The following is a 25,481-nucleotide window of genomic DNA, read 5'->3' on the forward strand; positions in this document are numbered from 1 at the left end:
GTTTTCTATTGCGTTTAGGTATGGGTTCTTTTGCCCAAACACAGACGTCACCTCATTGCTGTGGCTAATTGCATTTTTCTTCCTAGCCTTTGACAACCAGACCTTTGTTAATGCCATTCACCAATATAGCAGACTCAGGTCATCCATCCAAACCACGACAAAAGACCCAGATGCTCATGCAAATTGTACTCCCCAAAAGTACTGCCCTGGTTCTCCGTGCAGATATGGACTCACGACCCCTCCTATTTTTGTTCACTCCCTTTGTTTTCACTTAATCTGCCATGCTTGGAAAAAGTGTTTATTCATAGTCTGTAGGAAACATTATGCTTTATTTACATTATAAATCAAATAAGCAAGTTAATTATAAACTTAGATATAGTTTTCTATACAAAAATTTTTAAATAGCTTTTCCCAGTTGAACTTCAAAGTGAATCTGTTTTCCAGCATGAAGACTTCCTTCTATTCAGTTTTTCACCCCTTCTTGAACTCTTGAGTTGAAACTAAGTTTGATTGTCTTCTTTCACTGAGGAAAAAAAGAAAGAAAAAGCTTTCAAGTAGAAGTGTTCAAGCAGAAGTGCAGGACTGAATCATTAATAAAATATCTCATTTATAATTAAAAAGTCAATTTTACTACTTGATGCTTTCTTATTGCCTTCAGTACAATTTGCATTCAGCATAATTACTCAGAATTTATACTTTCTAAAACTGTAAGTAACTTACAATTGATTTCAAGATACTTAGAAACTACTATAATGACTCGTTAAAGGGAGTGTTATCATAGATTCAAGTGGTACTAGAAACATACAATGTATGTATAAATAGATCCATGTTTCAGAATCAAGACTTTTTTCTATTCATTTTTTATCCCTTATATATTTTTACCTCATATATTTTAATATTCACTATTTTTTGGATACTAGGGCTCTGTTAAGAGAAGTCAGAAATCAATAATTTATTAAATAGAAAAACAATTTAGAATGTAGAATCCCACAGCAATAAGTGATTGAAAAGAAAGAAAGCATTTTTCAGGTATGTTGCTAAAGATGTGGGTATTTTACTGCATTTTTCCATATTTCTTTTTTTTTAAATTTATTTCAAAGTATAATGGGGGTACAAATGTTTTTGGTTACATAGATTGTTGTTGCAATGCTTGAGTCAGAGTTATAAGTGTTCCCGTCACCCAGATAGCGTTCATTGTACCCATTAGGTAGGTTTTCACTCATCTCCCCTCCTCCTTCCCCCTGTTTGATTTCCATTGAGTTATACTTCCCTCTGTGCATATGTGTTCTCAACTGTTAGTTCCAATTTAATAGTGAGTACATGTGTGTTTGTTTTTCCATTCTTTAGATACTTCACTTAGGACAATGGTCTCCAGTTCCACCCAAATTATTGCAAAAGACATTGAGTCATCCTTTTTCATGGCTGAGTAGTAGTCTATGTGATGCATATACCACATTTTGTTAATTCACTCATGAATTGATGGGCACTTAGGCTGATTCCACATCTTTGCAATTGTGAATTGTGCTGCTATGAACATTCAAGTACAGGTGTCTTTTTGATGAAATGACTTCTTTTCCTTTGGGTAAATACCCAGTAATGGGATTGCTGGATCAAATGATAGGTCAACTTTTGGTTCTCTGAGGAATCTCCATACTGCTTTCCATAGAGGCTGTACTGATTTGCAGTCCCACCAACAGTGTGTAAGTGTTCATTTCTTTCTCTATCCTTGCCAGCATCTATTGATTTTGGACTTTTTGATAAAAGCCATTCTCACTGATATCTCATTGTGATTTTGATTTCCATCTCTCTGATGGTTAGTGACATTGAGCATTTTTTCATAAGTTCATTGGCCATTTGTCTATCTTCTTTTGAAAAGCTCCTGTTCATTCTTTTTTGCCCACTTTTTCATGGAGTTGTTTAGTTTTTTTCTTACTGATTTGCTTGAGTTCTTTGTAGATTCTGTTTATTAGCCCTTTATCAGATGTATAGCTTGCAAATATTTTCTCCCATTCTGTAGACTATTTGCTCTGTTGATTATTTCCTTAGCTGCACAGAAGCTTTTAAATTTATACAGTTCCATTTATTTATTTCTGTTGTTGCTGTGATTGTCATTGGGGTCTTCTTCATAAATTCTTTGCCTACGCTAATATTTAGAAGAGTTTTCACAACATTTTCGTCTATCAATTTTATGGTTACATCCCTTATATTTAAGTCTTTTATCCATCTTGAAATAAGTTTTGTTAGTGGCAAGAGATATGGATCCTGTTTCATTCTTCTGCATGTGGCTATCTGATTGTCTCAGCACTATTTATTGAATAGGGCTTCTTTCCCCCAGTGTATATTGTTGTCTGCTTTGTCAAAGATCAGTTGGCTGTGTGTGGATGGTTTTATATCTGGGTTCTCTGTTCTGTGCCATTAGTCTATGTCTCTATTTTTGTGCCAATCCCATGCTGTTTTGGTTACTATAGGTTTGTAGTATAGTTTGAAGTCTGATAATGTGATGCTTCCAGATTTGTTCTTTTTGCTTAAGATTACTTTGGCTATTTGGGCTCTTTTCTGGTTCCAGATGAAGCGTAGAATATTTTTTCTAGATCTGTGTAATATGACATTGCACCCCTAAGGTCACAAATGACTGATACCTGTCTAGAGGATCAACTGAAACTGTGGACCTCCAAGCTGCAACTAACTATTCAAATACTTTCCAACAAAAAGAAAGCAGACATAACAAAGTCATTAAAAGGTTGGTTAACTCTAAAATTAAAAAATATATTTTCATTTTTTGATTATTAAGTACATACTAGGTTTTTACAAAATAATGTACATTTATAAGTGTATCTAATTGAAATTTGATTACAACTAAATTAATGTGGCCTTCCAACAGGAAAAGGTTCCCCACCTCTGGTATAGACTTATAAGTGGAATTGCTATATCATAGAGTATGTATATGTTCAGCTATAGTACATACTTGTGAAAAATGTTCTAAAGTTTATTGTCTATATATATCTTTCCACTAGCAAGGACAGCAACAACAACAACAAAAACAAAAACCCCAATTTATCCAGATAGAAACCACCAGAAACATTTTGGTAGTTTTAAGAAAAGCATAAAGATCAAACTAAAATATATGAATTTCTGACCTTAATTTGAATGACTTCCACATTTAATTAAAATTCAGTGAAAACTTAGTAAATGGTATAACACTTACAGAATTGCAAATGCTAATATCCTTATCTTATGCTCAGGAATACAACCACACTAAATTTAATGCACTCATCTATTAATCATAATACCAAGAAAAGGCAGAAATACAATATTGATCTTATGTAATAATAGGATGACCTAAAACTAAAAAATTAGTAACCACTAAAGCTTAGAAAATATTATGGAATATATCAGTAACATTAGGAAATGAATGACACAGGCCATCAGTTTAGTAGAATTCTCGATGGTAAGGCTGAGGTATGTAAGTCTATTCTCGGAACAAAGCCAGAACAGAGCTCAGGAAAGCTCATGCAAAAAAAAGAGTAATGAAAGACAGACCAAACAAGGCCAAGAAGAAAGGAAAGGAGCTGAAGACTGAAAATTTGGAACACTTAAAGGACCAGAAATCAAAGACATGGAAGCTAGAGAAAAAAGGGGGAAATTGGTGAATCTATGAGGCAAAACTAGGTATTTTTCCTGGTAATTACAGTACTCACTGAAATTTAAATAGTGAAGAATAATTAAAATAATAAAGTCTTGAGTGCTTCACTCCTGGACTATCACTATACCTTTCCACTCTGTACTTCACCTGTGCTATGATAATGTTACTAAAACACAAGTTTAATTATGTTGTCCTCATAATATAATCATAAATATATGAAAACCTCCAGTGGCTCTCTAATGTCTCCTGGGAAAAGTCCAAACTTTCAGCTGCCACACAAGTCTCTCTGGAGAGAGGATCCACATGTGATCCATCTGATTACATGAAGACTCTGTCCCCATGAAAGATGAACTAGTTTGATGTTTCCACACTTTAGTTCCATTAAGTTGTGTGCCAGTGATGTCCTCCCTATATACCTACACCTAAAAAGGTTTTTATTCCTACCTTTTCTTTATGATCCAGACCAGACGTCATGGTCTCCATTAAACCCTCCCTAATTGCACCCATCTTTGCCTGCCAAAGTTCTAAGCACTCTTTAAATTTTACATCCTCCATTCCTTTAGCTATCTTTGAGTTTGTTTTGCAATTATTGCATACATTCATTTGGTTCCCACCTTCTACCTCCTTCTATGCAGCCATTTTTGTATATTGACTCCCCAACTAGATTTATCTGACAAAGACTCTTCTTTTTTTTCCTTTTGCATCTATATGGCACCACACCATAAGATAAAGAGTACTCAATAAATACCTCTTGAGGAACAATGCTCTGTATTTTTACTTGTTCTTGGTTGACTTCAAGAACAGTGGCTGCTTCAAAAATCTTTCCAACTCTTTTCACTTATCTGACCCTATCTTGCCCTTCTTCTATTTCCCTATCTTGTCTCCTCCTCCACTGAGAAGGTAAAGATTATCCTTTACTTGGCATTTCAAGAAACCTGAGAATTTTGTGAATAATTTTAAAATATCCAAATGTCTATTGTTTTTCATACTGGAGTCTGCCAGATTATTCTTGTAGATATATAAGTTAATTGAAACTTTTTCAGTTTTCTTATATTTTGATGATAATGTAATACAGGTTAAGAAAGGCATATTCTGGATCATCTGAAAAACTACCTTAAATCAGAGAATTGTTATCTACTTCAATGCAAAAAGTTTAGCAGCTGTATTTACAACTGTGTTAGCACGAAGCAATCATGAAAAGACATCATTTCATTTTGAATCCCCTTGATCTCTAACTTTAAACCAAAAATTCTGGAGCTCAGTAAGCCTTTGTTGTTGGCTGATGTTATAAGGGTTATGTACATTATTCAAGAATAAAAATCACTGTCATTCAATTTATAAGTTGAAAACTTCAGCACAAATTATGGAATTAATGTGCATGACTGATTTTTGACCTGACAAATATGGCTTGACTACTGTATTATTTGAATGAGCTATAAACACAAGGCAAGTTATAAGAAAATTGTTCCAGTTGAAGAAGCCAAGTTTGTACTAATAGAAAAATACAAATGAATATAAAGTGATTTTTCATGTTTTCAGACAACTTTTTCTTCCCATAAATGTTTTATAAAATGGTTTGGACAAATACTTAAGAAAGTCTTTCTTTATGATCTATTTATTTTGTTTTATGTATGGAACTCCTTAAAAATATTCTTCTACTTACTCAAACATTTTAGTTTTATTATTAGTTGGTAGATTTAGCAGAACTATAATTATTCACCTATATTTACATATTAAGCAATAATAAAAATAATTCCACATACAATGTATTTAGAAGCAACCAGATTTCAACTACCATGCCAGCCCTTGGCCAGAGCATTTGTTTAATGCACAAAATAAAAACCACTCCTGTTGCTGCAGGTCTAGCTAGGGTACCTCTTTTGCCTACCCACTCAGCCAGAAGAGCCAATACTATGCCCCGGATTCCACCTCTTGTTTCTCTTCTTCCACTTTTGTCCTCTTTTCCTTGCTCCAACTCTGTGATTTTCCAGCCATTCAGCTCCACTGGGTTCCATTGCTAGATGGGTCTCAGGAGCTCCACATGAAGGATGAAGGAAGGATAGGGCTTAAGGATCCACTATAGATTGCCTCAAGATAGATCATCTAAAATATAGTCATACCTTCTATACATTCAGGATTCATATCCTGCTATCATCTAGATTGCTTGGATTTGACTTCAGTTCTCCTAGCTGGGTGAACTTGGATAAATTATTCAGGTTCCTTCTGTAACTAAGTTTCCTTAGCTGAAAAATGCAGGTAATGGTATTTAACTCATGAGCTTGTGAAGGGATTAATTCCTGTAAAGCACATAGACAAGTGCCTGGCAGATAGTACATGCTCAATAAATGTTACCTATGATCACTATATTTTCTATGTCATAATAGTAAGAGAGTGGCTGTCCTCACCTGTGACTCAATTTGCATTATCTAAGTCCTCTTTGGTTATCCTAAACATGTCCCAAACTCAGGAAAGGTGCATGGAGTAGTGGGTGAAAAGTTATTTAAACAACAACAACAAAAGAACAACCAGAACTTTAACATTAAGGTAAAATTTCATTTGGATTATCTCATGTAATACAAAAATTTTATCTGACAAGGACTATTGTTACTTTTGATATCTAATCATGGTTGAGCTATGAAAAGACTAAGTGACTACATATTACTAACATAATAAAAGTATAATAAAATATCAAAATAAAACCATAATAAAACATGGTAATGCTTTCTGAAAAGAAACTACTTAAACATTTTCATTACAAGAACTTATGGAATTATTGTTTTCAATAATATTTAGTGCTTAATTTTCATTAAAGGTAAAATCTTGATATCCTATATATATAACTGAATCATTAAAAACTATGAATTCTGTCAGTATGGAGGCATATTTGTTGACTTCATTAAACCACTGCTTATTAATAAAATGTCATTATTCCAATTTGTTGGGTTATTTTTTTGAGCATGAGAACCAAAATCAAAGAGACTTTAGGAGGAAAGTATGTGGGAGGGGAGATAGGACTTTAAGGGATGTACATTATGCAATTTAGTTTTTAAGCCTATGAAAAATATAAATATTCATTAGATCTATAAAATAAATCCTAAGTAATCAGAGTAGAAAATTACAGATTTAATTCTCATCCTTCACACCAAATGAAAAACAACATGGATATATGTATAGATATGTAACAAATAATCCTAAGTTTTATGACAAAATCTTTTTTTTAAAAAAAAAGCAAGTTCCCTAAACTAATATAATCAAATCGCTTATGTGCAAAAAGACTTTTTTTCAAACTTTGGTAGAAAAATGTCTTATTAAGATTATTGTAAGTATCTCTTATTGTTTTATCAAATTTAGAATAAACTGCTATTTCAAGATGTTGGCCTCAAAAATAAAATAATTACTGGCAATTTGATGAAAAACTGTCATGAGTCTATGAGAATGATTTAATTATCTAAAATGTTTTCTTTTTCCAAGTGAGAATATGTAAATTAATGCACATATATACATATAAATACATATACACATATAAATACATATAAATCCCATACAGTTTGAGTATCCCTTATCTGAAATGCTTGAGACCAGAAGTAGTTCAAATTTGGGATTTTTTTCAGGTTTTGGAATATTTGCATTATATATATTCACCTGTTCAGCATCTGAAATCTGAAATGCTCCAATGTGCATTTCCTTTGAGCCTCATGTCAGTGCTCAAAAATTTCAGATTTTAGAGCATTTTGGATTTTCAGATTAGGGATGTTCAACCTGTATATATGTTTTTAGTATATGGGTGTATGTATGTGTATACATATACTGAATGTTTAAAAGGATTATCAGTTCTGTAATATACTATGAGTCAATATTTCATTCTGAAGTATTCCTCATTATGACTACCTTAGAAACTACTAAATTCATTTTCTTGCATGTTATCTTGAACTAAAGCACAGAGCCTGGTACTAAATTCTTAAAATGTATTATTTCACATGTAAACAGTGCCATCTTCTGGCAGTTGGAATTATTTGTATATCTACATAAAATTCATTATGGTTTGTAACTGCCATTTTTTTTTGACAAGTTAGTGTACAGATTATTGAGTAAAAATCCTTAACCTAAAATCTATTAATTTTTTTCAAAATAATCTTTTAAAGAGCATTTTCAACATGTTTTCAAATAGATATAATTTAAAAGACTAAATCAGAAACCCTAGATTTTCTACTAAAAATTCCACTATTTAATAGACATTGAATCTTAGACCAACTCTGGACCTCAGTTTCATTATCTGTAAGATTGTATAACTAAGCCATTAATTAAGTCACTTTCATTCTAAAATTTCATTTGATCCCAACTTTAGACAATTTTATGAGTATTTCTGTTTTTAGCACCCTAATATGAAATATAGGCTTGTTTATGATGCACTTTTGTGGTTATCTCTTTTATTAATATGAGTTTGGTTATGCGCTGTTTGAATTTTCTTCAGAAAACATTATTTATACTTCTATCTAGACTTCCCCTAAACAATATACATTAAAAAGATTTCATTGAATTGTGAAGAAAAGTAAACTCATGTAACTGAAAATAACGTGTCACTACATTAGTTACTACTATGAGTTGGCTTAGCTCAAGAAGTTATGGATCTTGTTCCCCTCTCTTCCAGAAAACTCATAGACACATGTGTTGCCTTCCTCTCACCACATCCCTTGTCAAATTTAATAGGTAATAACGTACTCTGTCTTCATTTTATTTTCTACCATTATTTCTGGTTTGGTCCAATTTTCCTCACTTCTAAAATATCCTGTCGTTGTGTATGTATGTTACTAAACTACCTTAAACAAAGTGATATATGAATTTTAAGATGCTTCCAGAAACCAGAGAATCCACAAAATAGGAAATACATCTAGCAAAAAAAAAAAAAAAATACCAAGAGTTTAGACCTCACTAGTAATGAAAAAATGCATATTAAAGCAAGTCACCCATTTTTCTTATCATTGAATGTGTGTCCTAAAGCTCAGTGTTTGCATCTTCACTAGGACTATGAATTATTAAAATTATTTTCTTTCCTTTAGTTAGGGATGAGGGTCAGGGTGTAGATGAGGTCAGTACTTCTCTTCTATATGTACATTAGAAGAGCTGTAAAACTACACAATTGTTTTCACAAAGTAATTTGGTGATACTTAATAAATGCCAGAAAATACTATGAACTTTAATCCAGTAAGACTCCTTCTAGATTCTAGAACAAGGACAAAACCCAAATTCTGGGAAAACTGAATTATATGGCAGGACACTGTCTATATGTATCAGGAAGTCATCCCAGTTTATATTTTTTTCAAATTTTGACAAAATATACACATTTAAAATTTACCATTTTAACCATTTGTAAGTGTACAGTTCACAGGCATGACATATATTCACCTTACTATGTAGCCATCACTACTACCCCTAACATAAACCCTGTGCCCATTAAACAAATACTCTCCATTCCTGCCTCTCCTACTCCCACCAGCTCCTGGTAACCACTATTTTACTTTCTGTCTGTATAAATTTGACTATTCAAGGTACTCTATGTAAGTAAAATCAAAGAATATTTGTCCTTTTGTGCCTGGCTTATTTCACTTAGCATAATGTTTTTAAGATTCATCCATGTTGTAGCATGTGTCAGAATGTTGTTCCTTTTTAAGGTCAAATAATATTCCATTGCATGTACACATTTTTTTTTTAAATTCATTCATCCATCCATGGATGTTTGGGTTGTTTCCACCTTTTGGCTATTGTGAATGATGCTGCTATGAACATAAGTATACAAATATCTGTTCTGAGTCCCTGCTTTCAATTTTTGGGGGTATATACCCAGAAGTGGAATTGCTTTGGCTTATTTTATACCAATGAAATATTAGAAGCAATCATCATGTACACCAAATCAGGGAAATGCTAATTAAATTATAGTATATTAAAAAAGAAACACTCTATAAAGATAAATGTACATTCTTCCATATTAGCCATCAACTCTAGTTTCAAAATATCTTTCCCTTATGTGTTCCTTCTTATTCAACCTCTCTGGCCCCATTTAGTCCAGGCTTTCGACTTCCCAGCCTGGTATGTTAAAATATCCATCATAGTCGATTGCTTTTCAAAGAGTGGTCTAAGGATTTGCAGCAGAATCATTTGGGATGCTGGTTAAAACAAGTCACCCCTTAGAACCCACAATGTCGACCAGCACTGTCCAATAGAAATAAGACATGATTCACATATGTAATTTTAAATGTCCTGGTAGTCACAATAAAAAGAAAAACTGAAAAGAAATGAGTAAAATTATTTTAATAATACATTTAATCCAATGCATGTAAAATAGCATTTCAATATGTAATCAATTGAAAAACATATTAATGTGATACTTTACATTCATTTTTTTAATACTAAGTCTTTGATATCTCCTATTTTATACTTGCAGCATGTTATCAGCTGAGACCAGCATATTTCAAGTGCTTTTCTGTCGCCCATGGTTAGTGATTATTAAATTGGACTGAACCAGCCTTGGGGAAGGGAAAATAAAAGCCAGGAATTTGCAAAATATCCAGATAATTCTTCTAACACACTGGAGTTTGAGTTTGAGGACCACCAGGTTAGACTGTCCTGTAAACAATCCAGTCTACCACCATTATTGAATTCACATTTGAAAAAGAATGCCCCTTTAACTATGTCAATCCTAAGAACCTAGAAATCCCTGGTACTTCCAATCAACTCAGTGGGTACTCAAACTTCCCTAAAAGTGACCTCATTCATCCATCCAACTGGCTTTCTAATTAGAAAATGTTTTAGGTTCTTCCATAAAGTTCCTCTAGGCGAATATTCAAATGCTCATTCATTCAACAAATATTTGTAAAGAACCCACTAAACCCATCACGGATTAAAAATGGAGGTCAGAGTTTAGATAGCCCAAGGCCAACTGCCCATAACCACATAACCAAAAATTAACTCATCCTGATTTCCTGAAACACTATCTCCACTCATAAACACAAAACATAAGCTTTACATTTTTGTCTGTATGACTCATTGAAATCAAGCCAATCAGCTCAGACAAAGCAACTTAAAACAGGTCTGTTTGCCCTAAAAAAAACCCCACCAAACCAAAACAAAAAACATTTAATGTAGAACACCAATCATGAAAAAGATCAAAATACTTCCTCCTTCATATTTTATAAACTGTGCCATAACTGCTGTTTGGCAAGCTTCTTACCACCCTCTACCACTTGGTTTGAAGTCTCCTGGATTGCGACCTATAATTTTTGCTTGATAACAAACTTTCAGATTTATCCCAACTTGATATGATTTTATTTTTGATGCAGGAAAGGTATAATACAAAACATTACATAATTATTTACAGTGAAAGAAATGGTCTGAAGTAGTACTATGAAATGCTATGAGAATACTTAAGAATAGGTCCTTATATGGTCTGAGGGGTCAAAAAATTTAATACATCAACATTTAAGAAAGATGTAAACATGTCACAGACTTGGGGGGGGATCAAATTTTTTTTTAAAAAAAGTCAGAGACTGGACGTGTGAGAAGGCTTTTGGAAGGGCTATGTGGCAAACATGTAAGATTGGCCTCTGGCCAACAGCTGGCAAGATAACAGGGACCAACCAGGGAGCTTAGAAGAGGACCACAAACCCCAGATCAGATCCCACTTGAAGACTTTTTGATTTTTATCCCTGTGTGACTCAGAGCAGAACACTCACCTATGATATGCCCAGACTTCTGATCCTACAGGATCAAGATAATAAATGAGTGTTGTTTTTAAGCCATTGATTTGTGATTATTTGTTACACAGCAATATAAAACTATTAATAACACACTCAGGTACTTCTCATATAATTAAATAACAGTATGTCCGGTAAATATCAAAGCTTTTCAGGCTTCATTTTACAATAATTTTCCAAGCTGCTTTAAGAATAAAATCCCCTCACAATGGACGTGAACATTAATTGTGCACTATCTCCTTTAAAGTCACTGAATTTGTGAGTCACAATCCACTGAACAATTCTTCAACGTTGATGGGCCTTACCAGTGAGGTGGCCGTGCTCCTGGCCAGCCGCCTAAGGGTGGGCAGGGTGGACAGAAGCACCTGGACCAGGAGGAGCCCCCCGCCGCCCCAGACTCTACCCTGCCTCTGAAGGGGGCCCTAAACCCAGTTCAGACGTGGACAGGGGACAGAAAAGCGTTTGCGGCTTGTCCCTTTAATTCCCTAACCCAATTTCTCAAAAAAAAGCCGAGTTCCCACACAGAAATCAGATCCCCTAAAGCTGTGCGTGGCTGCAGCCCACGCAGACGTTTCCTGAATTCCCAAAGCATCTGGCAAAGTTCCGACCGCCCATGAAGGACCGCTGAGGCGACTTCAGGCGGGACTGGCGAACAGTTCATACCGGTTTGAGAGTATCTTTGAAACTCAGAAATTATGCTCCTTGATCGCCCAGTCCTGGGGAACTACCACTAAATCGGGACCGTCCATCTCCTCTCCTCGGCCCCATCTAGTAGATGACGCCCCGAGGCCGCCTCCCAACAGGCTCCCTTCTCTGGACCGCTACGACCCGGAAGAGCGCGGCCGCATCCCCCAACTGCGCCTGCGCAAATCGGCGTTCCACTAGCGTGTAGGAGCAAGAGGCAAAGGGCAGGCCCCCGCCGTAGGGGCGGGGCTTAGGGGCTCCTCGCGCCTGCGTACTGGGCCGGGCGGCGCGCTGCGTCGTTACTTTTGAAACGCCTGGCGGGGAACTGCCGCGGGAGCCGCCGAGGTCGCTGTCTGCCGGCTGCGCGCGCGTGCCTTCGTCCGTGGGCCTGGCCATGGCGCTGCAGCTCGCCCGGGAGCAGGGCATCACCCTGCGCGGGAGCGCCGAAATCGTGGCCGAGTTCTTCTGTGAGTCTGCGCGCGGGCGGCCGGGTGGGGGAAGCGAGGCCGGGCGCCCGCGGGCCCGTGGCGGGGCCTCCGAGACCCGGGGCCGTCGCCGCCCGGCCCCCCGGCGCCGCGCGGGGCGTCTGGGAAGAGGCGGGGGCGGCGGCTCCTCCCGCCGCGCTCTGGAGACGGAGCGGGGCCCGGGTGCCGCTGAGGCCTGCCTGCCGCGCAGCCCTTCCCGGAGCACAGGTCCTGATCAAAGTGCAGATCTCCACCCCCACTTCCCGAGACTCGGGACGTGGTGCGACCGAGGTCGGCCGCGGTGTGGGTGTTTACCAGGACCGCACTCCAGGTGACTCCGAGGCTCGTGGTGTACAAGGGTTTGGGAAGCCCCGTTCCCCAGCAGATTGGCTGTACGTTTTATGGAACCTGGCAGGATATGTGTAGAGAAAAGGAGGAAAAAGAGAAGGAGAGGCTTGCCTGGGGCATGGACAAGTCAGTCAGGTGCCGACTTGGATGCCAAAGCCTACTTTGATATCCGCTAAGCACATAATCTGAATTTGGACTTGTATTACACGGAGGTGAAATTTGGCAATGGCTAATGCACTTTGGCGTTTTTCTTTTGTTGCCACGTAAATGCAGTTATCTCTTTTACTTAGAAGCAAGAGTTTAAGGTTTTTTTAAATGCCATCTTGTACCTACTCTGCTTTGAGCAAAACACACAAACCTATGTGTTTAGTCATTTACTACTGTATTCCGTTAATGAAACTATAACCACATCTAAATATATTTTATTTTCTAGAGTTCCAAAGTGATGATGACTTTTCTATAACATTTCTTTTGCTTTCAGCATTTGGCATCAACAGCATTTTATATCAGCGTGGCATATATCCATCTGAAACCTTTACTCGAGTGCAGAAATATGGACTCACCTTGCTTGTAACTACTGATCTCGAGCTCATAAAATATCTAAACAACGTGGTGGAACAACTAAAAGGTATTTATTAATTGTAAACAATTTGAGTTTTGCACACCTTCTAGGATCTGCATTTTCTAGCATCTTCAAATGGTCATTTCTCTGCTCTACATAGAGGTGTCAAACATACTACCATCTCAAATACAGTGATTCTCACTTGGGAGGAAGTAAGTAACATATATAGAAAGAAATTATAGCCTCCACTACATTTTGAGTGGCCTGAATATTTTGATGTTAGGAATCTGATAAGGCTTAACAAAAAAGTCTCCATCAACTAACTCCTTTAGAAATGGCTTTTACAGTTAATGTAGCCATATGGAACAAGTTGGAATTTTATATAATTATGATCGTGTTCATTATTTGAAAAAATATACGCTACATGTTCTTAATATGATGTATTAGTTTTCTGTGACTGTTTGGAGTCTAATGTCATTAAATTAAGATCAGAGAAAATAAAATTGGATTCAACTAGGGAACTAAACTTCAAAAAGCAAAAAAGAGTAACTGCAAAACAACATAACACTTAGCAGACTTTCCTTGTTTTTCACCTGTATCCATTTGTCTTTTTTAAATATTCTGCCTGTCATTCAGTAAGCCTTTTCTATATAAACACTCATTTTTTTCCCTTAGCTCAAGAAACTGCTGTATGACCTGTTGGATGAATACTTATTCTCCATCTGTTTCTTTTTTCCCTTCTAAAATTCTTATAGCTTCTTATAGTTTTTCTTAGTTTGTTTTTTTTTTTCACATTTTTCTGATTTTTCAAATGATCAAATGTTTCTCCCCATTTGATCTTCCAAAATAGTAGTTCCAATAAGTACTACAGTGGCTATCTTTTTTTTTTTTGAATTTTTGGATTTAGAAATCATTTTTTTTTTTTTGCTCACAATTTTTGTTTCAGATGTAGCTTCATTACATTTTTGTTAACTTCTATTTTAATATGCCCTTCTGTTGATGGCCATATTAACTTTGTTAGCTTTACACCTCTCTTTCAAACTACATTATCCTATAAATAAGTTGTTAACATTACCCTGCCATTCTGTCTACAGGAGTGGAATCCTTCAACATTTGTGTACATCAAGTCTCAAGATTGACAGTGAAAGAAAGACAGGGTTCTAGGAAAGATTCTCTAGTACAGGGTTTCTCAACCTCAGTACTGTTGACATTCTAGCTTATATGTTGTATGATTCTTTGGTGTGGGTGGTTTTCTGTATATTACAGGATATTTAGCAACATCCTTGGCCTCTGTCCCCCAGATGCCAGTATCATAACCCCTAGCTCAAACAACCAGAAATGTTTCCATATATTGCCTAATGGGGGAACAGAAGTACTCTTGGTTGTAAACTTCTCTAGTAGGTTGATGCTGTCAGAATAGCAAGATGAGAAGTCTGTTCTCAAGTGCAAACATGTAATACAGCGATAGGAGCAGTCTACTTCTCCCAGAGTTGCATCCAGAACTGGGGGTCAGGACTAAACCATCCACACCCATTCACAGGGCTGCACTCAGATCATTTGGCCTAGGTCAATGATCTATGTCTAGGCCTAGATCTATGTCTTCATCTTAATATGCTAGAAGCAGCAAGCCTTGCCTAAGCCAATGGTTTTTTGGGTTGCCACCTTTGAGACCACACTGATGATATTTTACAGATATGTGTATCTGGATCTTGCTATTTAACCTCTCCCTTTTATTTTAGTTAAATTGGTGGAATTGCTTTTCCCTAGAGGCAAATTGCTCAGTCTTTTCTGAATCTTAGTTTCTGTAGCTTTTTAGGGTCTTTATCCTATTTCTTCCCTCCTATATTTTCTGCTTCTCTGTTTTGATTTTAATTATTCCCATCAGTTTCATCTTTCCAATTTTAAAAGAAGAACAAATTACCACCTACCCCAAATCTGCTTCAGATTACCATCCAATCACTTCCTTTTCAGAGAGAAACTAATAAAACATTGTTGATATATGCCTTGGGTTGCAAGGCCCACAGGCCAAATCCAACACGTGGCCTGTTTTTGTACTGCCCACAATTTAAGAATGTTTTACATTTGAAAGGGTTGTTTAAAAACCAACTTGAAGGCCAGGCCCTGTGGCTCATGCCTGTAATCCTAGCACTCTGGGAGGGGCGGATTGCTCAAGGTCAGGAGTTCGAAACCAGCCTGAGCAAGAGCGAGACCCGTCTCTACTATAAATAGAAAGAAATTAATTGGCCAACTAATATATATATATATATATATATATATAAATTAGCTGGGCATGGTGGCACATGCCTGTAGTCCCAGCTACTCGGGAGGCTGAGGCAGAAGGATTACTTGAGCCCAGGAGTTTGAGGTTGCTGTGAGCTAGGCTGACGCCACGGCACTCACTATAGCCTGGGCAACAAGCAAGACTCTGTCTCAAAAAAAAAAACAACTTGGAGCAGATGGTGGCTCACCTGTAATCCTAGCACTCTGGGAGGCCAAGACAGACGGGACAATTGCTTGAGGTCAGGAGTTGGAGTCCAGCCTGATCACGAGTGAGACCATGTCTCTACTAAAAATAGAAAAAACTAGCGGAGCATGGTGGCATTTCCTGTAGTTCCAGCTACTTGAGAGGCTGAGGCAGGAGAACTGCTTGAGCCCAGGATTTTGAGGTTGCTGTTAGCAAGGCTGATGCCACGCACTCTAGCCTAGGCAGCAGAATGAGACTCTGCCTCAAAAAAAATAAAAAACAACATGCAGCAGAGATCTTGGTGTCTCATAAGCCTTAAATATTTACTAAATATTGCTAAATTGCTGTTTCTTTAATTTAAAAACTTTGCTGACTCCTGAGTATACTGTACCAATTTCCAGGATTAATTCAAAGCTCAATCTGAGACCCTCTTCTCTCTTTATACTTTCTCTATAGGTGGTCTCCTACTTAGCTTTACTAACATTTGTGTAGTCGACTCAGTATCCAACTCTTTCCTTACTCCAGACCCATGTATCCATCCAGCAGCTATATCTTTATACTCAAGCATACAAAAACTAAATTTAGAATCATCTCCAATTGGGACTCTTTCAGTTCTCTTTCCTTTTAATGAATGGCTCAACCATCAGACCAGAAATACAAGTCAGAAACTTGGGAGCTGTCCCTGAATTGTTCTTCTTTCTTGCTCCCATAGTGAATCTAGTAAATTTTAGCAATGTTAACCATGAAATCTCGTCTGTCTACTGTTCCATCTCTACCAGTTTATCCTCCTACAAGCTTTCATTAACTCTTGCTTGAATTACTGATTGACAAGTGTCCCTAGATCCAGTCTCTACCCGCTCTAGCACACTTTGCACATCACAGCCAAAATGGTTTTGAAACCTAAGTCTAATTACATCATGCCCTGCTTCAAACTCGGTGATGACTATGCTGGTCTTAAAGTGTAATGTTTGGGATTTACTCACGTGGTTTTGCGTGGTCTGGCTCCTATCTATCTTGCCAGAATGACCCTGTTCATTCTTTCTTTCTTAATTGCATTATACTGGCCTCCTTTCAGTCCTCTGGTCATATGCTCTTCCCTTTTGAGTGTTAAGGCCTGCACCTTCTTCCCTCTCCTTTTGCATATTTAATGCTGTTGATCCCCGTAGCTAAACTCTATTTGACCCCTAAGTGGGTCAAATTATTTCTTATTGATTGGTTTGATGTTTAATGCCCATACTCCTATACCCTTACCTTGGATTAGGATGGAAATACCATATGTTCAGTACTCTGTCCTCAGCACCCAGTACTGAGGTACTCTAACTGGTACAAATACGGAGTTTGAAAACAGAATCTAGTTTATTGATGGGGCAGGTATATTTGTATGTTGGAGGAGGTCCAAAATACCAGTGGTAGAAATGAATTTTCTAAGGACAGGAGGTGAGATCTAAGAAAAGAGCTGCTTTGCAATGCAGTAGACCAAAAAAGATACCTTGTTATGTGTTGCAGATTGGCTATACAAGTGTTCAGTTCAGAAACTGGTTGTAGTTATATCAAATATTGAAAGTGGTGAGGTCCTTGAAAGATGGCAGTTTGATATTGAATGTGACAAGACTGCAAAAGATGATAGGTAAGTATTACATTATTTCACTTTGATAATATTTTTTTCCAAAATTTTTCATTACTAAATGTTCTGATTATATTGAACTAGTTTTATATCAAGTATAGTCTCTAGGGTATGTTTTCTAAGATATCATCAGTCACCTGTAGAAAAGAATTGTGCTTACTTTAATCATTGTATATCTTTAACATAATTGCCCTTTAACCTTTAACATAATTGCATACCTTTAACATAATTGCCCTTATTCTAAATCAGTGAATTTCTAACTTTATAGTATTTATGGTGGTATGTACAACAAACTGTATATAATATACTAGATGGACCATTTAATGAATTGTTCAAAGGTGCTTTTAACTATAAGGGATGATTTTAGACTCTCACACAACTTAAGGTGCACCTCTACTGTACTTCATTTGATGCTCTGAACTTCCTAAGACACTTTTGAAGGTTCCAGACTCTCTGGATGGGAAGTGCCCATCTTTACATATCAGTGCCTTGCATTATCCTGGGCATGCTTTTCTGTAGACGCAGAACCATTTCTCATAATGAAGTGTAGTTTGCTTCTGAAGCTTTTGGTCTGTTTTAGGAAATATTTTAGCTTATAAAAATAATTTGAATACAATTTATTATTTTCTTTGCAGCAATAGGAAATTAGACATTACAAAAAGTGCCAAAATGATTATACTAATTAAATATTTTAGATATCACTTGTTGTTTTTATTTTAACAGATAAAGTTTTCCTAACTTAAAGTAGTTGACAAATTTTCTAGTCAATCTGATACTGTCATAAATGACTTGATACTAAGATCAACCCTAAAAGATGATTGGAAGGTTAAATGAAATAATAAGGACTAGTGTCGTACCTACTAGGTTATAGGTCCTAAGGATACTTTTACTCATATTTTTTAAAAATCTCCTTTTTAATTCATTGCTTATTTGATTTTATGAGTGTTTAATCAGATAAATAATCTTACCACTCTGTTTTAAATAAATTGTTAAAACCTAAAATGAATTAACTGAGTTCATTTCTTTGTCAGTGCACCCAGAGAAAAGTCTCAGAAAGCTATCCAGGATGAAATCCGTTCAGTGATCAGACAGATCACAGCTACAGTGACATTTCTGCCACTGTTGGAAGTTTCTTGTAAGTATTATATAACTTCTTATTGACTTAAATTTATTGGGGAGAAGACTGAGCTACTGCTTTAAAAATCACCCCTTTATTAATTTTTTTCTTAATTATCAGTATCATATAATATAAATGGGAAAAGCTTAATAAAGGAAGAGTGATATACAGGAGTGCCCCCTTCCTTATCGACAGGGAGGCCCCCCAGGGAATGCCTGAAACCAGGATTCATACTGAATCCTGTACATACTATGTTTTTTCCTATGTATACATACCTATGATAAAGTTTAATTCATAAGTTACTCACAGTAAGAGTTAACACAATAACTAATAATAAAATAGAACAATTACAACAATATGCTAGCATCACTGTTGTGCTTCGGTGCCATTTTTAAGTAAAATACAGGTTGTTTTAACACAATTATCATGTAAACGCAACAGTTGATCCTATAACCGGGATGGCTACTAAGGGACTAATAAACAGTATATACGGTATGGATATGCTGGAAAAGGGAATGATTCATGTCCCTGGTGGGATGGCATGAAGTTTCATCATGTCACTCAGAATGGTGCACAATTTAAAACTTATGAATTGTTTTTTTTCTGGAATTTTCCGTTTAATACTTTCAGACCATGGTTGACCACAGGTAACCGAAATTGTAGAAAGTGAAACCATAGATAAGGGGGGGTGACTGCATATGTATTCTAGAAAATTTGGAAATGCTAAAAGGAAAGGAAAGAAAAAAATTTCACAGTTACCCACTCTTGAATATTTTGGTGTACTTTCTTTCACTATTTTTATTTTCTATACCTTTTTATGTATGTGATTAAGACTGTAGTTGTAATTGTCTGTTTTTTTGAGCTTACTCCTTCATTCTAATGTATTTACCAGATACCTACTGTATGCCAGACACTGAAAGACAGCAGTGACAGAAACAAGTTTTCCTGAGGCTTACATTCATATTTTCTCATGTGATGATATACTTATTCAAATATTTTTAATGGTTTTCTTGTTAAAGAAAACAAACTTGAATTTTTCATAAGATAAAGTTGTGAAAGGTACGGTATAAGTAAATTAACTACTGATTAGAGACCAGGCTAACCTAGCTTTTCTAAAAATGGGTTAACAAAATACAAGAGAGACGGGGAGGGCAGTTTTAATTGTGAAAAATGATGTACTTTTATGGTCTTATGCCCAATTTAGGTTCATTTGATCTACTGATTTATACAGACAAAGATTTGGTTGTACCTGAAAAATGGGAAGAGTCGGGACCACAGTTCATTACCAATTCTGAGGAAGTCCGTCTTCGTTCATTTACTACTACAATCCACAAAGTAAACAGCATGGTGGCCTACAAAATTCCCGTCAATGACTAAGGATGAGATGAGGAAAATCATGTAATATATAATTTTTAAATGTGGTTTTCCTGAACCCAAGTCAACTATAGTTGATAATGTTTTATTTCATTGGTTAATTTTTAGATGGGGAAAACCAACATTATACTTTACTGAACTATGTGTAATTGTTCCATTTTTTGGTACCTTTTTGACTTACCATAGTGTTGACATAGTGAATTCATTGCACATTGTTCAAAGGGAACCAACAGATTTTTGTCAGAACTGTAATGTTAACTTTGTTGAAGGTGGTAACTGTAGATGGAAGAACTTTTGCTATGAAGCTAAGTACTTACCCAAGTCAGACATTTTGGTCAAGTAGCTTGACTCAATATAGGTAGGGAGAAATTTAAATATAAAATACAGCAAAAGAAGTACGAATATTCAGAATCTTCGTTTAAATCCTAAAAATAACTAATAATCCATAAGTAATAACATATTGCTCTGTTACATCCTTTTGTCATTTATTTCATTGTATAGTTTCCATATTGAATACATATCCAATTATTTGATTTTAATTTATGTAACTTGAACCCATGAGGCAATGGGTATTTCTACTGTTTAATTTACTGTGATACAGAACTCTTAAAAATTTTTTTGTGTGAGTTTTATAAAATCAAGCTTTAAATGAAAATGGGGAAATAAAGTTAAATTTGTATATTTTAAAATTTGTCTTAAAATATTCTGATAACATATGTGGCATTAATACAGTTAAATGATAAAATGGATTCAGTATAGCAAATTATTTCTCTTGCTTCTTAGGTTATAGTGTCTAAGGATACAATGTTGAATGATGAGTAAGCTTTGATTATACCCCCTTCATCTCAGCAGTAGACTCAGAAAAATCTATTGCTTCATCATTGTGAAAGGATAGATGTCCTGGAGTTAGTTCAGTTTAACAAATGTTGGATGTGGGACCTTTCTATACCATTAGGCCTAGTTCCTGTCAGCCTAGTTCCTGTCAGCCTAGTTTTCCTTATATATTTAAATACCATGCTTATTCCTGTGCGTTCATCAATACTGTCATCAAATATATGCTTCTATTCAGTTCTCACCTGTTTTTCCAAGGTCAATTTAAGGCAGACTTCTAAAAAGTCTTTTCTAATCTTTATTCTACAACTTATCTCATATTTTATTCAATTTATTAATATTAAACACTTGGTATTAGGCCCTGTTCTAAGCTCTTTATATGTATTAACTTACTGAGCCTTCACTATTACTAAATGCACGTAGTCTGTATCCATTCATTCAAAAATGACAGACATAGTATTGTGACAAATGCTGTGTGTCAGGTGCCAGAATGAATGAAACAAGTCATGGCCTTTCTAAAGCTTGAAATCCTAACAAGAGAAAGGAAAATATACTGTAAAGGACTGAAGTAACGAAACAAGTTTACTCAATTATGTATTTCTTTGTCTTTGTTATTTCACTTGGGTGAATCATATCTCTTCCAATGGTGTGAGAGAATAAAGAGCAATGTCTTACATTCTTTCTCGGTGCTGGAAAAATAGATGCCAATATTTGATGATGAGTCTAGTGAATGCTGTCATGACAGCCCATTCCCTAAAGAGTTTGTGAAGCTACCTGAGGTCCAGGTGGCTAGAAAGGGTCACCGATAAGTCTTTTCCTAAATAAGTGGTTCTTGACAAATGGAATTGATTTTGGATTAGGTATGGTCAAAGTCTAAGTTTCCAAACAATAGGTAATAGTATTTAAAGTGGACACTATTAAGACTAAACATTCATTTGAAATTCTTAGACTGTTCATAACCTGTACATTTGAAATACAAGTTGAGAAGGAAAGCAGAACTAGAGCCTCAGTAAAAATATAGAGATGTAAATCCTGGTCTTTTTAGGAGATGCGTTCGAAAATACAGAGAACCGCGACTGCTTCAGTACACACTGAATGCCTATTTGCTAAATAATGGGAATAATAAAATGTGATTCTTCCCCCCAAAAAGCTCACCAGTCACAATATTCTTACATATTGCTGATAACTCTTAAATGTCAGTCATTTATGTCTGTATCTGTCAAACTATATGATCCTAATATTACTACTTTTGTGATTATAGTACTGATCCCTTTTTCTTTTAAGAGTTATGTCCAGAAATTAATGCTCTGGATTTGAATGTTAGTCCCAATAGTAGCAGCTTCTGCCATATACTCTATTGCCTGCAACTCACTCTATAGTACTAATTGTGCATTAGCTAGGCTGTTTGAAAACAGCAAAAACTGAGGGCAGTTCCTAGGTTCTCAGTGGCAAATTTGTGGACTCTGCATATCTTTGTGGAATAAATGGACCACTAATGTTACTCAACTTGATTTCAAGAAAAGTGGCAATGAAAAGCCTTGTTTGCATTTTAACAACTTGAGACATAAGACTAAGAATTCTGTGAAATCACATTTTTAAAGGTTGCATGTAACTTTGGTTATTTCAACTCAGCTAACATTATTAACAGTTAAATTCTTAGAATTTTGTATCATTTACATGTTACTGTTTATTCTTGTGAGTTTTCTGAGGAGCCAGGTATGGTCTTTTTACCCCTTACAGATTATGTTTCAATTAAGATATGCACACTTTGGAGTTGAGTAGGAGCCAAGCTATGAGCTTTGTTGGTAAAGCTACATTGGAAAAGTTTTGGCCTATGACTCCAAATGAGCTTGTCTCACCCTCTTTCTACACCTTGAGGCTCATCTCGGGAGGAAGACATTTAAACTAACAGTTGAAACAATTGTGACTGGCTTCCACACCATGGTAAATAAAGAGAAGTTATTCATAAGATTCAAAGAGTCTGGTGGGCCTCTAGGCCTCCCTAGACTGACTCAGCTTTGGTTACCATAGGTGGAGTAATGAAAATGTGTTCCAGTTGAGCCCAGAAGGGACTGAACTGTATACCAGGCCTTCGGGATCCTTCTCCCGGTGTCATCAATCAGAGAAGTCAACCTTTTGTGGGAATGCTTAAGCGGAAGCATAACAGTCTCCTGTACTAGGTGGCTTTTGCTTCATAGCAAACAACCATAGACTATCAACAGTTTAAGCATTTTGTGTCATGCAAGTCTGCAGGTCAGCTGAGGTGTTTCTGTTCTATATATCTTATTCTGTGGGAGGGGCAGTAGCTAACCAGGAGTCAATGCTTAGCTTTAAAACATTCATATTGACATTTCTGCATCGTTCCACTGACCAAAGGAACTTCCCTTCCCAAGCCAATCTCCCATGGAGATGGTGAGGAGGGGCTGTGGATGTCTGATGAAAGTAGGGGCTGGCAAACTTTCTGTAAATTCCCAGGTAGTTCCGGCTTCGAAGGCATAAGGTCTCGTGTACCTATTCAAATTGGTGGTTGTAGCTTGAAAGCAGTCACAGACACTAAGTAGATGAACAAGCATGACTATATTCCAGTAACAAAAAACAGATGGATGGATGGCTTGTCCCGAGAATTGTTTGCCAATTCTGTAATAGATCACAGTTTGGTTTTTTGGTCACAAGTATTCAAACCCTTCCCCAGCTAAGGCACTTGATTTTATAATATTTACGGCTTGCTTGTAAAACATCATCATTTGTTGCCTCCATCCATAGTTTCTCAAAATTTCTCATTTTGTCTCGAGTCCATATTCTCTGAAGCACAGCTATTTTTTTGAGGTAAATTCCTAAGTCACCCCACAGTGAACTTTGAAACTTTGGGAAAGGAGATTCTTTGGCATATGATATATTAAAAAGGGACCTAGAATAGCATAATGAATCCATACCTCTATTTTAAATCATTTTTTCACTATATGTAACATGCACACTGAAAAAATGTTATTAGTATGCACTGTTTCTCATGTTCATTAACCTCCTATATTAGAATATAGACTCAAGTTACTAACACAATAAGGTGGGTATCCTCATAGACATTTTTTCTTTGCCTTCCATTTTCATTTACTTAGTATGTAAAATTTATCTTAAATTTATTATAAACATGAAAGGTCAGAATAGTTTTTTAATGCTGCATTGTAACTCCTATATTCTCCACCAGATGTCACTAATGGAGTACTATTCAAATTATGGTGACTTTCTTTTGGTTCTAAAGGCTATAATATTCAGCTTTTCTTATAGGAAGTTAACACTGAAATTTCTTGCTACAAAAATATAAAATATAAAAATATACATCAGGGGTAAAAAACACTTGGCATCTGTTATATGCTAAGCACTTTCTTTACATGATTTTTTTAATTCTCATAGTTCAGGGCACACATAGAATTGGGGTTCAATGGGCATGCAAATCGTGCTATGTTTTTTGAACATTAGGTCATCTCTTCCTTCTGCCCCCAACCAAGGAAGCTCCTGACTTCAATGAGCACATCAAAAAGTGTTTCCTCACCCTTTTTCTCTTACTTTTTACATCTTTTAGCAATTGTTTAGAACAAACTGGTTTTTTTATTGCTCTTGGCAAAACTTGATCACGTCCTATTGGGTGACTTTGTATTTACACTTTCTTCAGATAATTAGATGACTTTGACCAGTTAATGGGAAAAACCAAAAGACAGAGGACTTTATCCTATACTTTATTTATATCATCTAAAAATCAGGTGTGATTTTGTAAATAGTTGTGAAATAAAATTTTCCAACTAATCAGAAGAATTGTTCATTAAGTAACCTCGGTTATTCAGAGTCTTCAAGAAATTTATTTTTGGCTTAATTTATAAACAATTTATTATTTTTTTAATATATGAAATTATATTTCAAGTTATTTTGTTCAAAGTGACTATGATAAAAGTTTATTGTGTAATAACTGAAATGGAAAGTCTACTAAATTTCAAATTTTATTAGTTCTATTTTCTAAAAACAGATCTTTAGAGATCTTTCCATTCTTAATAATTATGACTTTTAAAGCCAGCAGTATTCCCTGATGCTTATTTAAAAAAAAAAAATCTAGTTGGGCAAGCTACTTAATCTTCATTAGGGTTGACAATTCTGTTCCAATCTGGCAAAAACACTGTAGCCCTAGCAACAAGACCATTGGAAAAGGCCTAGAGAGAAAAATGTCAGAGTTGACCCTCTGATTACACAAGTTAGTTTATGTTACCATGTCACCTATTTTTGTCCTCTACCATCTGATCTATTTTTATGCCAGAGAAACATAATATAGTTACATTTATTTGTGCAAAGACCATTTTCATCTAGGTTTATCTGCACTAATTTGCTATGCAAGCTTGTTTGCACAGAGTAACTTAAATCAGATCAAAATCTTTATTGTCTTGGAATTTTATCTGTGCTGAAAAAGGCCGCCGAGTATAAGCTGGACCACCCATACTCCATGTCCATGCAAGGAAAAGATCTCCAACATTTTAAAAAACTTTCTAGATAAGGGCATATTCAGTGGGTGCCTAGACATGGACTTGAATTTTTTTCTGAAATGCCAGTCTCACTGGCCAAGTGCAGATGCTAGTGGTTTT

General features: G+C 35.9%; 1 protein-coding gene and 1 long non-coding RNA gene across 3 annotated transcripts; one reads left to right on the top strand and one right to left on the bottom strand.

Annotated features, from left to right (window-relative positions):
• Window positions 1–311: 311 nt before the first annotated feature.
• LOC142864821 (uncharacterized) lies at window positions 312–12,358 on the bottom strand. 2 transcript variants are annotated; one of them, XR_012915119.1, is made up of 2 exons: window positions 12,055–12,358; window positions 312–523 (listed from the first exon to the last, which is right to left on the bottom strand). It is a non-coding gene; the product is annotated as an uncharacterized LOC142864821 (long non-coding RNA). The 2 variants fall into 2 exon arrangements; XR_012915118.1 differs by having other exon boundaries at window positions 11,697–12,358.
• On the top strand, window positions 12,312–22,531 carry MAD2L1 (mitotic arrest deficient 2 like 1). Its single transcript, XM_012745861.2, has 5 exons — window positions 12,312–12,542; window positions 13,369–13,515; window positions 17,420–17,540; window positions 18,569–18,672; window positions 19,859–22,531. Exons 1-5 carry the CDS (start codon window positions 12,470–12,472, stop codon window positions 20,029–20,031), a joined length of 618 nt encoding a protein of 205 aa, XP_012601315.1. The 5' UTR covers window positions 12,312–12,469; the 3' UTR covers window positions 20,032–22,531.
• The last annotated feature ends 2,950 nt before the right edge of the window (window positions 22,532–25,481 follow it).

Source organism: Microcebus murinus, chromosome 27 (assembly GCF_040939455.1).
Source record: "Microcebus murinus isolate Inina chromosome 27, M.murinus_Inina_mat1.0, whole genome shotgun sequence".
NCBI classification, from domain to species: domain Eukaryota; kingdom Metazoa; phylum Chordata; class Mammalia; order Primates; family Cheirogaleidae; genus Microcebus; species Microcebus murinus.